Source organism: Quercus suber, unplaced genomic scaffold (assembly GCF_002906115.3).
Source record: "Quercus suber isolate HL8 unplaced genomic scaffold, Cork oak 2.0 scaffold_18, whole genome shotgun sequence".
Taxonomy (NCBI): Eukaryota; Viridiplantae; Streptophyta; class Magnoliopsida; order Fagales; family Fagaceae; genus Quercus; species Quercus suber.
Genome location: NW_027069483.1, coordinates 1,664,364 through 1,681,168, shown reverse-complemented (window position 1 = coordinate 1,681,168; position 16,805 = coordinate 1,664,364). Strand labels below are relative to the sequence as shown.

General features: G+C 35.2%; 2 protein-coding genes across 2 annotated transcripts; one reads left to right on the top strand and one right to left on the bottom strand.

Moving 5' to 3' along the window:
• The first annotated feature begins 285 nt into the window (after window positions 1-285).
• On the top strand, window positions 286-3,334 carry LOC136062115 (iron-sulfur assembly protein IscA-like 2, mitochondrial). Its single transcript, XM_065760805.1, has 4 exons — window positions 286-629; window positions 1,160-1,290; window positions 1,403-1,511; window positions 3,005-3,334. The coding sequence occupies exons 1-4, from the start codon at window positions 468-470 to the stop codon at window positions 3,068-3,070; spliced, it is 468 nt and encodes a 155-aa protein (XP_065616877.1). The 5' UTR covers window positions 286-467; the 3' UTR covers window positions 3,071-3,334.
• A 7,175-nt stretch (window positions 3,335-10,509) lies between these two features.
• On the bottom strand, window positions 10,510-16,499 carry LOC136062304 (uncharacterized). The gene is made up of 3 exons (XM_065761196.1): window positions 16,478-16,499; window positions 11,497-11,616; window positions 10,510-11,024 (listed from the first exon to the last, which is right to left on the bottom strand). The coding sequence occupies exons 1-3, from the start codon at window positions 16,497-16,499 to the stop codon at window positions 10,510-10,512; spliced, it is 657 nt and encodes a 218-aa protein (XP_065617268.1).
• Window positions 16,500-16,805: the final 306 nt, after the last annotated feature.

Sequence of the window (16,805 nt, the reverse complement as noted above, 5' to 3'; positions counted from 1 at the left end):
CACACCGTTAGTCACGTTAGCATTTTTTGTTAGTGAATTAACAGTAGAGACCAAATTGACTGCTACCAAAATGTAAGGACTAAATTGACTGTGACCTCAAAATATAAGGACCAAAATGGTGTTTATACCTGACTCTTTTTAAAAGCCGGTCTGGTCCTGGATCGAAAATGGAAAGTTTTTAAATTTAGTATAAAGAACGACAAGCAGTTTAGTAGCGAGAAGAACGACATGTTTTGCTGACATGGGCGTGAGGGTGTTTGTTTGGCACAAGCCACAAAAACTACAAGAAGTTGGGTTTGGATTTGTGTCTGTGTTTGTAAAAGCGAGAGAGAAAAGGGTTTGGTCAAGAATCTCTCAGCACCGAAATTCTTGGAACCCAAAAATAGAAAATCAGCAAAACAAAGCTAGTTTAGCTACACATATAACATATGTGTCTCTGAGAAAGAAAGAAAGAGAGAGAGAAAGAGATGCAGAGATTACTGTTTCAGCGTCTAACACCTTACTTGGTTGGTCGAATCCGACAGAACCAAAGGCTTCTCAGTTCTTCCTCTTCTGCTCTTCAACAACCCCTTCCTTCTGATCCATCTCCTTCCCCTGATGATATTCATTTGACCGAAAATTGCGTCCGAGTATGCTCTCTCTCTCTCTCTCTCTCTCTCAAATTTTTTTTTTGGTCTATTTCACAAATTTGCGATCTGGGTTTTGTTTTTGCTTCAATTTTATGCATTGGGTCTTTCAAATTTGTGATATTTATTGGATTTGTCTGTTTCATGGATATGAATGACTCATCAAAAAACATTGGAAGTGTGGAGTTTTTGGAAGAAGAATATGAAATGGGATTTTTGTGGTCTATGTGTTTTATTAAAACATTAATGAAACCCAGAACATATATTCTATATAATAAAAGTAGGGAACAAAAAATTAATATCATAACCGTTGAAACTGAAATTTCCTAGGAGAAAATTTTCTGGGTTTTTCATTTTTGATGTTAGTTACTGCACAGTTTTAGGGAATTCTGAGTTTTATATAAGCATCAATGGAACTCAGAACCTATATTCTTTTTTAAAATGTAGGAATTGAAATTTCCTGAGGCAAAAATTTCTTGGTTTTCCATATTTGTTGTCAGAAAGTTGATGCCTTTAGATGTTAATTTCTGCAGAGAATGAAAGAGCTGCAAGCTAGTGAAGCATCGGGTAATGAAAAGATGCTTCGTTTGTGTGTGGAAACTGGTGGTTGTTCTGGGTTCCAATATGTATTTGATTTGGATGACAAAGCCAACTCAGATGACCGGTATGCGTATGCGTTTTGGTTACCTTTTTGGTTTTAATTGTAAACTAGTATAATAACTACATTTAATTTTTTACTTTTAACACTTTAATCTCTTATCTAAAAATGTTTGTAGAGTTTTTGAGAAGGAAGGAGTTAAGTTGGTGGTCGATAATATTTCATATGATTTCATAAAAGGAGCGACTGTTGATTATGTTGAGGAGCTGATCCGAGCGGCTTTTGTGGTAAGTCAATTTAGTTTTGTTGTGTTTTTGGATATCTGAATGCACACATTGCATATATACTTGTGATCACAACAGGGTGACTCATTGTTTTGGAGAGGTTTTATCAATGAATTAGCATAATAATTGTGAAATATCTTCTTTTTTTACTTTGATAAGTAAGAATGAAGTATATTCAATAAACTGCTTTATGCAAACCAGCACAAAGCAAAACAGAAATTACAAAAAAGAAAAGAAAAGCAGAAACGAAAAGGAAAAACTAATTACAAAGACAAAGAGAGTTAAGGAACAAAGAGAGAGAATCACTAGATGTGAGTCCCCAAGCCTTAGACCAATCAAAAAGGGAACCAGTGAAAAGAGCAAGCAGCTGATCATTGGATCTATCTAAGTCCTTAAAGGTCTGCCGATTACGTTCCCTCCAAATACAGCCCATCAAACACAATAGAACTAAATTTCAAATGTTAGATGAGTGCTTCCCCAACCAATTCCACCAACCAAAAGGGGAAATCTGCCACTGATCGTGAGGGAACCCATGAAATCCCAAAAGTTCTAAAGACAAAGCTCCATAGAAATATCTTTTGATAGAAATATTCTTTGTTCAGTGTTTCTTGTTATATTATCTATTGAAGTGCATAAATGTGCAATGAGTTTTGAGGGAAATTTTGGGACCTTGTACAAGATAGACTTGATCTATGATAGCATAAACATTTTATACATAACATATAATCACCTAAACTATTTAATAAATTATTACTTATCAAAAAAAAAAAAAAACTATTTAATAAATTATGAGCTTAAGTTCATACTCTACTAGGTGTGCAGTAGTAGCCAAAAGATATCTAAGAAAGGCTAACGAAGTTCATCTGCAGAGGCTGTTTGGATTATACAAAAGTGAATATTATAACCATTTCCACCTATCAAGAAAAAGAAAATTATAACCATTTCCTGTTTTTGACTTGGAATTCGGGTCCTAGTACTATCTTAATTGGCTCAGAGAAAAAACTTAACTCTCTAAGTCGACGTGGTTCATTATACTGGTTTTGGTCTTCCTGAAGATGCTCTTAAGCAATCGGATTCCACAAAATTCTAGAAGCATCATGTCATGCAGTTCAATGATGTGGAATAATTTTATTTCTAGACTTTGCTAAAGCACAACTTACAAAGTTACAATTTTTGAATGTGAATAAGTGATACAATAATGGTCTTTATTTATTTTCTGCATAATTTGAAGGGACAAATCCTTTTCTTTCAATAGAATTGCACAAAATTATGAACCTTCAGTAAATTGGAGCCAATTTAAAAACCATAGGGTTAGGTATTTAGCTTGTAACTCAACAAGTTTCAAGGTCCTTCTTGGTCTTGACTCTATGATAAACTTTGCACCCCATTTCATTTTTGTTTCTTAGTGCTGATTCTTGTTTGATCATAAGGTGTCAACAAATATCTTATGTCATACTAGTGATAAAGCTGTGGCTACCATCTGGTGTTGTGTGCAGGTGACTGAAAATCCAAGTGCAGTGGGCGGGTGCAGTTGTAAAAGTTCTTTCATGGTGAAACTGTAGTGTTCTTTCAAGTTCCTTCCCCATATTCTCTTCCTGCGCTCAGAGGTCATTTACATTAGGCTCCAATTGGTTGCTAATTTTATTTTCTTTTCAATAACAATTATTTGGCTTCACAGGAATATCTATTTCTGTATACTATTAATCATGTAAGAACATAGTTGTAACTTGTAGCCACTCATTCGTCATTGAGCTCCTCTTGTATTTTTCATCTTACTCGGAGGTTTGACAATTTCTAATAAATAAAGAATACATGTACTTGCAGAACCTTTTTGTAAAGAACTTTTGCTTTGATGCAAAAAAAAAAAAAGAAAAAGAAAAAGAAAAAGAGAGAAGCAATTCAAATGATTGCATTCCATTATCTTTTGCATTCTTTTGTAGCTTAGGTCATTTTCCAAGCTATACTAAATATAAATAAATCTAATCTCTCAAGTCTTTGCTATTCATTTTGTAATGACTTAAATGCTTCTTTATTATTATTATTATTATTATTATTTTGTATGAATGCTTAAAAGAATGCTAGTTGCACATATAATGGGTGCTTTTGATAGATGATTACACAAATAACACCCTAAATGCTTGTTACACATTTAATGGGTGCTTTTGATACACAATTTCACAAATTATACCATGCTAAGCCCTCCCTTGCGTCTTTGATAGCATTTAGCATGGTGCAAGGCACCATTCTGGCCCATGTAAAGGGGCAACCTGGATCCTGGAATACCAAAATCTAAAGCCTTTCTTTGCTGTAGGCATATGTAATTATAAAAGTTTAAATTTTGTTCATAGCACAAAAGTTGGTTTTTGATATCTTTGAAACTTGAAAAGGACCTAGGAGAAGTAAATTCAAGAATATGTCTTTCTGAATTTTTTTCCAATTACGGTGCTTTTTTTTAATATTTATTTATACCAACCCTATTTTTGAAAGTGTAACTCAACAAGGTTCAAGGTTCACAATCTTGACTTTATTTAGGTCACTTAAACTTTATGTGGTTCTGATTGTGCAGTAAGCTAAAATGTGGTAGATTGCATGATTGCATGAGATATTTCTAGAGAATTACCTACTTTGTACGATAAACTTTGCCCCCATTTATTTCTATGTTTCTTAATGCTGATCTTTGTATGATTATAAGGTGTCATAAATTATCTTACATGCCATGAGTGATGCAGTTGAGGCTAAGTTTTGGTGTCACGTTTTGCATAGGTGTCTGAAAATTCAAGTGCAGTTGTAAAAGTTATTTAATGATGAAAATGAAACAATATTTTGGCTTTCAAAATTGAGTTTTTTAAGCCCGAATTTAATTTACTTACCCGTGATTTCATTTTTGACACTTTACCCACCCGTGGTTCATTTCGTTTATGCTTCGTAATCCACCTCTAATTTTTCCGTTATTCTAACAAGTTTCATAAAAAAATAAAACAAGAAATCAGATCAAACACTCCTCTCCCACGCACTCTTTAACACTTGCTCACCCACCTGAGATCTTAGATGCTACAATGGCACCCACTTGAATTATTAGTCCGCGAATCATCTGGGTTTTCATCATGCAAGGAAATCGAGGAAGAAGGATACCTACAGATTTTGGGTTTTGAGCATTACCAACTTGTTCATGTTTGGGAACACTTTCAGTCTTAATCCGTTTGTGTTTCTCACTATTGGGTGGGCTTCAAATCAGCGTGGGGTCGTGGTGTTGTGGGTGGACCTGAGTTCGTGGGGCCGTGGGTAGTAGCTCACTGTGGGTCTTGGGATTGATGGATAGAAAAGCGGCGGAGATAGGAGCATAGTGTTGGACAAAGACGGAGGCAAGATCGACTATGACAAGCTCATTGATAAGTTTGGCTGTCAAAGACTTGACCTTTCCCTCATCAATCGCGTCGAGCTTCTTACCTCCCGTAGCGCCCACGTATTCCTCCGCCATGGCGTCTTCTTTGCCCACCAGTACCTCTACCTCCCAATGCTAACTCACTCTAATAATATATGTATTGAGGGTAAATTGGAATTTGATGGTTGGATTTTTCCACTATTTACAAATATTTCAATGATATATTGGATGGATGGACAAAAGAGAGAGAGGGGGAAGATAGAGAGAGGATGAGATCTATGGAGTGGTTGATTTGAGTTTAATTTTTCTAGGTTTGAGAAGTCCCTGAAATATATGTCTAGATTTGAAATTGGGGTTTCAAATATATGCCTGGGTTTGAATTCATTTGTTCTTAAGTTCCATTAAAGTTCTCTAAGGTTTTTTTTTTTTTTTTTTTCAACAGAGAAGTTGAAATTGTGATTTTTCTCTCTCTCTGCATGTTAATTTTCAATGTGTTGCTAGCAATTTGTGACTCTTTTTTTGTGGGCTTAATTTTGAAGCCAATCTGGTATAAAACGTGGAATCAAATGTTGTGCTATATTTTTCTTCTTCTTTGTTTATTTGATTTAGGGATTGAGTTTCTTTTGGTTGTTGGGGTTTGAAAAATGGGATTTGAGGCATGGTTACTGATGGATCCGTGGGTTTGGATGTGTGTGGGTGTGTTGATGTTTGTATTTTGACTTGGGTTTTGGGGTTATCTTTTGATAGATCTGTGATTTGTACTTTGATGATTGTAGGGGTCTTTTTTGCTATGTTGGGCTAGGCTGGTCCTTGGTGAATGTAGGCCCAAGTGTTTTGGGTTGCAGGAGTCGAGACCGGGCCAACTGAAACTCAACTTGGCTGGTTTGTGCGCGAACTAATGCCTCGCCTGCCAGGAGAGTACTTACCGCAGACTGAGCTGTTTCAGAGAAAAGTTTGCGACAGGCAGATACAATTGACAAAACAAAATATATGTTCTGGAATGACCAGATAGTTCTTTTAACAAGAAATGACCAAACTACAATAACATTCAACAATCTTTGACAAATGAACAGTAAGGGCAAATAGTAATGAAGATTTAATCCATAGTTTATGTAAATAAATTCAGTTTTGGCCCGCAGGAGTAAGGCCAAAGAGAAAGAATGCCCCTTCTCAACGCGATTAACCTCCGAGGAAAGGAAAACGAGATTCCTGCCGTGGAAGTTAATAGGTTTGAGAGAGGCGGGCCTGAATGGGGACTTCTCAAAATAACTGTAGAAGAGAGCAGTGATTCGAGAGGGAGAGAAGGGAAGGGGCCTATCGGTGCATGCCACTCTCACTCGCTCCATTTTTTCTCTCTTTCGCTCTTTCTTTCCTAGTCCTTTCTTAGTGATTTTCCACTTTCATCGTTTTTAGTATTACCTTCCTCTGTTTTTCTAAGCAAGTTACAGAGTATTCCTTTGTTAAGTTGCATAGTATTGCTCTCCTGACTCTAGTTGTTTTTGCACATGGCAGAGGCGCCCTTTTATAGAGCCTGCCTAGATTGATTCTTTACTATTCTACCCTCTAACCGTTTTTCATCTGATCTGGGCGCACTCGCAGACCCTTACTGCTGTCTGCGAGCCCCTCTGCCACAGACACAGACAACGATTTGTCTGTTAGTCTGCCGCGGCACCTTGTCCTGCCGCGGTGATGTTTCTCTCTCCTATCCCTCACGGCATGCACCCATTGGTCCCCACTCAGCCTTGCCTCTTTTGGGTGATATGCCATCCCAGCAGGATGTACTCCCCAAAATAGTCTGAGTAGGGACCTCAAAACAGGTCTTCCCCTCTCCCCACCTCCAAACCATGCCCTCTTACCTCTGACCCATGACCTTACCATGCCCTGTATTGGCTGGGTACAAGCTGGTGGTGTCTGGGTCTTGCGCGTGGTTTACGTCTGAAGGTTGCTTGCTGTTCATGCATCTGCCGTGGGCTGGAGACATTGCTTGCATTTGCATGCTGTCCGCTTCTGGCTTCCCGCGAGTTGCTGCTCTGATTTCCTATCCCCATAAGGCTTGGGCTTTGCCGTGTGCTGGGCCTTGTGTTCCTTTTCAACCCAATTCTTTTCCCACCGTGTTGTTTGGCCTTTCCTGCCATGGCAATTTGTTCCTGCTAGGGCTCTTTTCAGGCCTGCCGTTCCTTTCTTTCCCCCAGTGGCTTAATATGGCCATTGATATCCTTGCTCGTGGGCTCCAGCGTCCCTCTCTTTTCACTTGGGCTTATCCGGCCCTTTTACTTCTTTTGGACTCCCTTGGTCCATTTACTAATTTTGTATCCCATGGGCATTTACTAACTCAATTGGGCTTCCTCGGCCCAATTTCCTCGTTCTCATCCTTGGGGTTCATGGGCTTGCCATTATCCCCTACTTTCTTTGTTTACATTGCTTTGGGCCTGCTGCGGCCCATTCTTACTTTTTCATAACATACGTTGCCCATGGGTGTCTTTTCTTACTTTCCGGGCCCATTGGGCCCGCTTGCTTCCTCAAGACCCATTTATTCATGTTATGGGACTGTGTCCTACCTTTCCTGCCGCTTGGGCCTAACAGTCTTATTTCATGCTTGCCACCTTTATTGCCTGTTTTGCTGGGTTGGGCTTGGCTTTACAGAAATGACTCTCAACAATGATATTGCTTGATTTGATTTGTATTTGTTTTCTGAGTGTATATTCTTCATGTTTGTGAATTGTGAGAAACTAATACCATATTTTAATCTTGTTTTTCTTTTGCTTTATTTTTTATTTTTCTTGTTTTGGGAGGAGAGAGACATAAAATGGGTGTAAAAAGACTTATTTACCCATTTTTTTTAACAGAGGTGGGTAACAAAGACTAAATGGGAGTAACCTTAGGTGAGTAAAGTGTCAAAAATGAAACCATGGATGGGTAAGTTAAATTTGGGCTAAACCATTAGTGGGTATTCTGTAATTATCCCATAGTTTTTTAAAAGTTCTTTACCCCCATTTAAGTTGTTTGTTTTTGTTTTTGTTTTTGTTTTTTTTTTTTTTTTTTATATTAGATTAGATTAAGTCAAATATATATATATATATATATTTTTTTTTTTCCAAGTTACTTCCCCATTGTTTATGTAAGCAATTAGCCTAAGTTGGCATCCCCATAACCACAATTATATCCTAAAAGAACTATTCAAGAAACAATTGAGACTTCTCATAAATAGTTATATAGCTAAATTTAGTAAACAACTAATAGATTCAACACACGCTCACACAAAACACAATTATCCAATCCAAACCACATAATTTGGGCACAAAAAAACATTGAAATTATTGAGCTTTATTCAACAATTCTACATACACACCCAATTTCAAACCATATTATTGTGTTGTCAACTTATGATAAGAGTAGTATCACTTTTACATAGATCCACCATTGACATTATTTTATTATGCACCAATCATAACTTGACACATTAGCTAAATGTAAAATTAGATGTGTCCTTAGGCTTATTGAAATTTATTTATTTAAAAAAAAAATCCAAAATGACTGCCATTCCATTTTATGTTGCTAATTTTGGTAGCTTACTAGCTTTGGTCATTCTCCAAGCTATACCTTTTTTGCTGTGACATTCATCAACATCAGAACAAAACTTAAGATAACTAGGCAATCGGCTGTACACATAAGGGAAATCCAACTATTGATTAAAAAGATTGCCTAGACTAGAAGGTGGTTTCTTATGTATCAGATGCATGTAGCATCTCTCTCTCGCTTGCTTGATTAAGAGAAATTGTTTATTTTTTTGCTTTATAGAGAAGAAATCTCATTAAAACAAGAAGCACAGGAGTTACATTGAATGGTCCTTTAGCTGTAAAAAAAAAAGGGACAGTCTTTCTTTCTAACCAACCTGCCTAAGAAGACTGATTCTGACTCCAACTTTCCTTCATAGTATAGTAAACAACAGCAGCCATTAGAGCATTCACATCAGATCAGTTAAACTTTTCTAAAATAGATCTACAGTGCAAATTTTATACATTTTGGCTCAAAAATGCTCTCCATCAGTCCTTCTAAAATTGTGTAAAAATGTGTATATTTTTACACGAGCTACAGTAATCGTGTACATTTACACGGTTACTGTAGCTCGTGTAAAGATTATTTTAATGATTTTCGTTCGCTCCTTTTTTTTCTCTCTCTTCTCCGACTCAACAAACTCAGTAAACTAACTTCTCATCTTCTTCTTTTTCCTCAGATGCACACAATCACATCCACACACAAACACATCCACATAGACAAATCAACACAGAAATACACTTGCTTAAAAAAAAAAAAACACAGAGATACACGAACCCAAATGGACAAACAACAAAGAGACAGATCGGTGCTTATCGGAACGATCAGTGCTTGATTGGAACGATCGTGGGTCTCACTTGATCGGAGCTTGTGGATATGGGTCTTGCCTGATTGGAGCCTGATCGAAGCTAAGGAGATCGGTGCTTGTGACCGAGATCGGTGCTTGTGCTTGTGACCGAGATGGTGTGGATCGGAGCTTGTGATCGAGATGGTGTGGATTTAGACTGAAAGGGAGAGTTGATTCAGAAATGGGTATAGAGGCAGAGAGATGGGTATAGAGAAAGAGCAACAAATCAGACCGAAATTGCAAAAGAACAAGAAGAAAATGTAGAAGAAGAAAGAAGGAGAAGGAAAATAAAAAGAAAGAAGAAGAAAAATTGGAGAAGAAGAAAGACGAAGACGCTGAAGAAAAAATGGAGAAGAAGAAAGAAGGAGAAGGAAAAGACAAAAAGAAGAAAGTGAAAAAGAAAAAGAAAGAGATAGAGATCAGATATAGTGTGTGTCAAAGTTGGTGGGGCCACGGTAGTTGTGAATAATAATAAAAAAATGTGAGAAAATATTATTTAAATAAAAGAAGGTATAGAATAGACAAACTGATGTGGGTGTTTTGTAAAAGTGATGGTGTAAAATAGAAAAAGTAGGTTTTTTTGTGTAAAATAAACGGAATCTTTTAGACGAGCTGATGTGAATGCTCTTACTAGTCCATTTAATATGCGTGCTCAAGTTCTTCTATATTTTACAGCAAATTTACACTTGTCAGATAGTCTTTTCTGTATTCTTTTAGCGAAAGTGCAACAACAAAAATGACCATCAGTTTCACCATATTTTTGGCAGAGGGTGTGTGTAAGTTAAAGAGTATTAATAGGCACTATGGGCTAAAGAGTTACATGAGTTAAGCGGATTGAATAAGTCTCAAGCAGAATTTAAAATTTTGTAACTCTTAAGATTAAAATAATAAATACATTTGAAACTTTAATAAGAGGCCTTAGTAACTTTCCATTCAATGGTCATATTTATTAAATGAAAAATAAATTGCAAGTTGTACACATTTATTATCGGTACCTCAATATATACCACTCACCATTATCACCCCCACCAACCATTACCTCCTTTGTTGTTACCTTTGCTGTTACACAACTGAGACTTTTTCTTCCAATCTTGTAACACAAAGTACTCCAATAGTATGACAATTTTCAAGTACTTCATCTTCTTTATATTCATTACAATGTCCATCTCAAACATTAATGTTAGCCTTGCAACTCGTGTACTTTTACAATCTATTGATCAACCCTTTATGCCAACCTTGCCTAAGCTGACATTGCCACATTTGCCCTTGTTTCCAACACTTCCACCTTTGCCTTTATTGTCAACATTCCCACATACCACAATTCCATCCATTTCCACTTTGCCAAAACTAACATTGCCACCTTTGCCTTCATTGCCAAAGCCAACAATGCCACTTTTGCCTTCATTTCCAACGTTGCCAAAGCCAACACTGCCGCCTTTACCTTCATTGCCAACATTCCCACAACCCACAATTCCACCTCTTCCCACTATCCCAACTCTTCCAAAATCCACATTACCAGTCATTCCCACACAGCCAACCTTGCCCTCATTGCCAAAGCCGGTATTGCCACCTTTGCCCCCATTGCCAACACCTCCGCCATTGCCTTCATTGCCAACACTCCCAAAACCCACAATTCCGTCTATCCCAATTATTCCAACTCTACCAAAACCGACATTGCCAACCATTCCCTCAATCCCCCAAATCCCAACTACAAATGAATAGTCTAAGTTCCCTAGGTAGTTAATAGTTTAATTCAATTACAAGGTATGCAATATTCAAAAAAATTAGAAGAATAAACCATTGTGTTGGCTGTATTACAATCAAATTTCAAAATTAAGGGCCTCAAGCTTTTGAAGTATCTCACATGTTATATGCGAGGAATTAATTTATGATTTGATTGCTGTTCTATTGTTGTTTGTTATCTCTATAAAAATCTCTTAAAAGTTGTCATTTTCATTCTTTCTAATGTGTAGTTGTTCTTATTATTATTGTTGTTGTTAAGAAATGAGAATGACATGCATCCATTATTATTATTCGCCATGGACCTTGATTTGGCCTATTTTCTATATGGAATAAGGGCTTGAAAATAGGTGCAATTAAGAAATCGTGTAGATAATGTTACAAATTTTGACAATAACAACAGTCATTATGAAAACAAAAGAAATATGTCAAAGTGGACATTCTGGAAGATCTTTCCTCCATACTGCAATTTCCAACAGCAAACCCCATACAAAGAACCTTTTTGAGTTGAAACTTCACGATTGCTTTTGTTTCATTAACCGACTGCAAGGATTCTTGATGAGTGACCAATTTTGAAAACTCACCTGCAGTCACATCATCAATGATAAGTAAGAAAGAAGTATATTCAATAAACTACTTTATGCAAACTAGCACAAAACAAAACAGAAATTACCAAAAAGAAAAGAAAAGAAGAAACAGAAAGGAAAAACTAATTACAAAGACAAAGAGAGCTAAGGAACAAAGAGAGAGAATCACTGGATGTGAGTCCCCAAGCCTTAGACCAATCAAAAAGGGATCCAGTGAAAAGAGCAAGCAGCTGGTCATTAGATCTATCTAAGTCCTCAAAGGTCTAATGATTGCATTCCCTCCAAATACACCCCATCAAAAACAACGGAACTAAATTCCAAATGCTAGATGAGTGCTTCCCCAATCAATTCCACCAACCAAAGGGGAAATCTGCCACCGATCATGAGGGAACCCACGAAATCTCAAAAGTTCTAAAAACAAAGCTCCATAGAAATATCTTTCTATAGAAATATTCTTTGTTCGGTGTTTCTTGTCATATTATCTACTGAAGTGCATAAATGTGCAGTGAGTTTTGAGGGAAATTTTGGGACCTCGTACAAGATAGACTTGATCTATGATAGCATAAACATTTTATACATAACATATAATCACCTAAACTATTTAATAATTTGTTACTTATCAAAAAAAAATTTATTTAATAAATTATGAGCTTAAGATCATGCTCTACTAGGTGGGCAGTAGTAGTCAATAGATATCTAAGAAATGCTAACGAAGTTCAACTGTAGAGGCTGTTTGGATTATACAAAAGTGAATATTATAACCATTTCCACCTATCAAAAAAAAAAAAAAATTATAACCATTTCTTATTTTTGACCTGGAATTCAGGCCCTAGTACTGTCTTAATTGGCTCAGAGAAAAAACTTAACTCTCTAAGTTGACATGGTTCATTATACTGGTTTTGGTCTTCCTAAAGATGCTCTTAAGCAATCGGATTCCACAAAATTCTAGAAGCATCATGTCATGCAGTTCAATGTTGTGGAATAATTTTATTTTTAGACTTTGCTAAGCACAACTTACAAAGTTACAATATTTGAATGTGAATAAGTGATATAATAATGGTCCTTATTTATTTTCTGCATAATTTGAAGGGACAAATCCTTTTCTTTCAATAGAATTGCACAAAATTATGAACCTTCAGTAAACTGGAGCCAATTTAAAAACCATAGGGTTAGGTATTTATTTTGTAACTCAACAAGTTTCAAGGTCCTCCTTGGTCTTGACTTTATGATAAACTTTGCACCCCATTTCATTTTAGTTTCTTAGTGCTGATTCTTGTTTGTTCATAAGGTGTCAACAAATATCTTATGTCATACTAGTGATACAGCTGTGGCTACCTTCTGGTGTTGTGTGCAGGTGACTGAAAATCCAAGTGCAGTGGGCGGGTGCAGTTGTAAAAGATCTTTCATGGTGAAACTTTAGTTTTCTTTCAAGTTCCTTCCCCATATTTTCTTCCTGCACAGCTCAGAGGACATTTAAATCAAGCCCCAATTGGTTGCTGATTATATTTTCTTTTCAATAACAATTATTTGCCTTCACAACAATGGCGACTCCATGAATTTTGTCCACGTTGTTCCTATTCCACTTTGAAAAAATTTCGGGTCATTTTTGTCTATTTCGAGACATTTCAGTAAATACCGGCCGAAATTCAAGATTTGGCCAACATGAAGTTTGTGCTTAAAAAAAAATAAAATTCTTAAAACCAAAACAAATTTGCATTATGTACACTGAAAAACCATAAAAGGAAAAAAAAATGAAAAGAAAAGAAATGAATAAAGGTACCTATACAATAAACAATAAGTTCATTTGAAATATTAATAAAATTATTAATTATTGTTGTTTAGTTGTTTCATAAATTTGTTTGTCTTTTATAAACTATAATTTGTTGTATTGTTGTTTCATTAATTATTAAATTATTAATTGTTGTTTAGTCTAACATATTTTAATTTGTTTGTCTTTTATAATGTATTAGTTAATTAAATTATTAATTATTGATTTTTAGTTGCTTCATTAATTTTTTTTTTACTAACTACTAGTTGTCTAGCACCACCCCACCATGCATTAGAACACCTTGCCTCTTCGATATTGTACTGGAGGCCATTTCGATTTAGTTAGAGAAACAAAATATTTCGATACCGATTAATATTTGTGTACCATTTCAAAATTATCGCTAATTATATATTCTCTTAAAAATATAAAATAATTTTAAAATCGAACATAATAATTCCTTTAAATATTAATAATTATGGTGGTAGTATAATATTTTTTTTTAAAGAAGAGTAGTAGTTTAATAATAGTACTAAGTAAATGGCTTACTTTTCTCAAAAAAAAAAAAAAAGAAGTACATGTGCTTACTAAATGCAGTAATAAAAAAACAAAAGAAATAAAAATCAATGTGCAAAAGTAGTCCCACTCCCACGTGAATACTGAAAAAAAAAAAAAAAAAAGACTTCAATATTCACGTGGGAGTGGGACTATAGCGTACAAAACAAGATATAGCAATTGGCATTCAAAACTAAAAATACCAAAGAACAAAGAAGTGGAAAAGTAGAAGAAAAACAGAGAACGGAGAAGAAAAGGAAGAAGAAGCTGAAGCAGGTGGGGAGACTGTGATTGAAAAAATGGAAGTTGTCGGAGACATGGAAGTGACCGGCGATGTGGTGGTGAGGGCTGTGACGACAAAAACTGATGATTTTTGGCTTTTTGTTTTTTCTTTTCAGATTCTCTATTACAATTTTTTTTTTTTAAAAGATTTTAGTTCAAAATTTGTTTGGCATAAAAATTCTGAGGGTATTCCTATTTTTTTTTTTCAAGTCAGGGTGTTCCTGGGAACACCCTGGACTCTGAGTGGCGCCGCAACTGCTTCACAGGAATATCCATTTCTGTATACTATTAATCATGTAAGAACGCAGCTTGTAACCACTCATTTGTCATTGTGCTCCTTTCTTGTATTTTTCATCTTACTTGGAGGTTTGACAATTTCTAATAAAGAAAGAATACGTGTACTTAGAGAACCCTTTTGTCCTACAAAAGAACTTTTGCTTCAACGCAAAAAAATAAAAAAATAAAAAAATAAAAAAGCAATTCAAATGATTGCATTCCATTATCTTTTGCATTCGTTTATAGCTTAGGTCATTTTCCAAGATATACTAAGCATAAATAAATTTAATCTCTCAAGTCTTTGCTATTCATTTTGTAATGAATTAAATGCTTTTTTTTTGGGGTATGAATGATTAAAAGAATGTTAGTTGGACATTTAATGGGTGCTTTTGATAGGAGATTACACAAATAATACCCTGAATGCTTGTTACACATATAATGGGTGCTTTTGATACGCAATTGCACAAATTATACCATGCTAATCCCTCCCTTGTGTCTTTGATAGCATTTAGCATGGTGCAAGGCACCATTCTGGCCCATGTAAAGGGGCAACCTATATCCTGGAATACCCAAATCTAAAATCTTTCTTTGCCATAGGCATATGTAATTATAGAAGTTTAAATTTTGTTCATAGCACAAAAGTTGGATTTTGATATCTTTGAAACTTGAAAAGGATATATCTTTCTGAATTTTTCCAAGTACAGTGTTTTTTTTTTTTTTTTTTTTTTTTNTTAGATTAATTCAGATATATATATATATATATATTTTCTTTCAAGTTACTTCCCCATTGTTTATGTAAGCAATTAGCCTAAGTTGGCATCCCCATAACCACAATTATATCCTAAAAGAACTATTAAGTAACAATTGAGGCTTCTGATAAATAGTTATATAGCTAAATTTAGTAAACAGCTAATAGATTCAACACACCCTCACACAAAATGTAGTTAACCAATCCAAACCACATAATTTGGGCACAAAAAACATAGAAATTATTGTGAGCTTTATTAAAAAAACTATACATACACACCCAATTTCAAACCATATTATTGTGTTGTCAACTTATGATAAGAGTAGTATCACTTTTACATAGATCCATGATTGACATTATTTTTCATGCACCAATCATAACTTAACACATTAGTTAGACGTAAAATTATGTGTGTCTTTAGGCTTACTGAAATTTATTTATTTTAAAAAAATCCAAAATGATTGCCAGTTCCATTTTATGTTGCTAATTTTGGTAGCTTAGGTCATTCTCCAAGTTATACTTTTTTTTGCTGTGACATTCATCAACATCAGAACAAAACTTAAGATAACTAGGCAATCAGTTGTACACATAAGGGAAATCCAACTATTGATTAAAAAGACTGCCTAGACTAGAAGGTGGTTTCTTATGTATCAGATGCATGTAGCATCTCTCTCTCACTTGCTTGATTAAGAAGAAGTTTTTTTTTTGGCCAAATAGAGAAGAAATTTCATTAAAAAAAGAAGCACAGAGTTACATTGAAGAGTCTTTTAGCTATAAAAAAAGAAAAGGATAGTCTTCTTTCTAACCAACCTGCCTAAGAAGACTGATTCTGACTCTAACTTTCCTTCATGGTATGGTAAACAACAGCAGCCATTACCAGTCCATTTAATATGTGTGCTAAAGTTCTCACATAGTCCTTTTTTGTATTCTTTCAGCGAAAGTGCAACAAAAAAAATGACCATCAGTTTCACCATAATTTCGACAGAGGGAGTGTGTAAGTTAAAGAGTATTAATAGGCACTATGGGCCAAAGAGTTACATGAGTTAAACGGGTTGAATAAGTCTCAAGCAGAATTTAAAATTTTGTAACTCTTAAGATTAAAATAATAAATACATTTGTAACTTTAATAAGAGGCCTCAATAAGTTTCCATTCAATAGTCATATTCATTAAATGAAAAATAAATTGCAAGTTACATATATTTATTATCAGTACCTCAATATATACCACTCACCATTATCACCCCCACCAACCATTACCTCCTTTGTTGTTACACAAGAGACTTTTTCTTCCAATCTTGTAACACAAAGTACTCCAATAGTATGGCATTTTTCAAGTACTTCATCTTATTTATATTCATTGCAATGTCCATCTCAAACATTAATGTTAGCCTTGCAGCTCGTATACTTCTACAATCTATTGATCAACCCTCTACGCCAACCTTGCCGAAGCTGACATTGCCACATTTGCCCTTGTTTCCAACACTTCCACATTTGCCTTTATTGTCAACATTCCCACATACCACAATTCCATCCATTCCCACATTGCCTAAACTAACATTG

Bases quoted from the DNA above. Each gene is read 5' to 3' on its own strand.
- LOC136062304 (XM_065761196.1), bottom strand. From the start codon at position 16,499: ATGGTTGGTGGGGGTGATAATG. The intron at 11,617-16,477 runs GTGAGTGGTATA...ATGTGACTGCAG, and splicing joins GGTTGGTGGGGGTGATAATG to GTGAGTTTTCAAAATTGGTC. The intron at 11,025-11,496 runs GTATGGAGGAAA...TTAACTACCTAG, and splicing joins GTTTGCTGTTGGAAATTGCA to GGAACTTAGACTATTCATTT.
- LOC136062115 (XM_065760805.1), top strand. From the start codon at position 468: ATGCAGAGATTACTGTTTCAGCGTCTAACACCTTACTTGGTTGGTCGA. The intron at 630-1,159 runs GTATGCTCTCTC...TAATTTCTGCAG, and splicing joins TGACCGAAAATTGCGTCCGA to AGAATGAAAGAGCTGCAAGC. The intron at 1,512-3,004 runs GTAAGTCAATTT...TGTTGTGTGCAG, and splicing joins TGATCCGAGCGGCTTTTGTG to GTGACTGAAAATCCAAGTGC.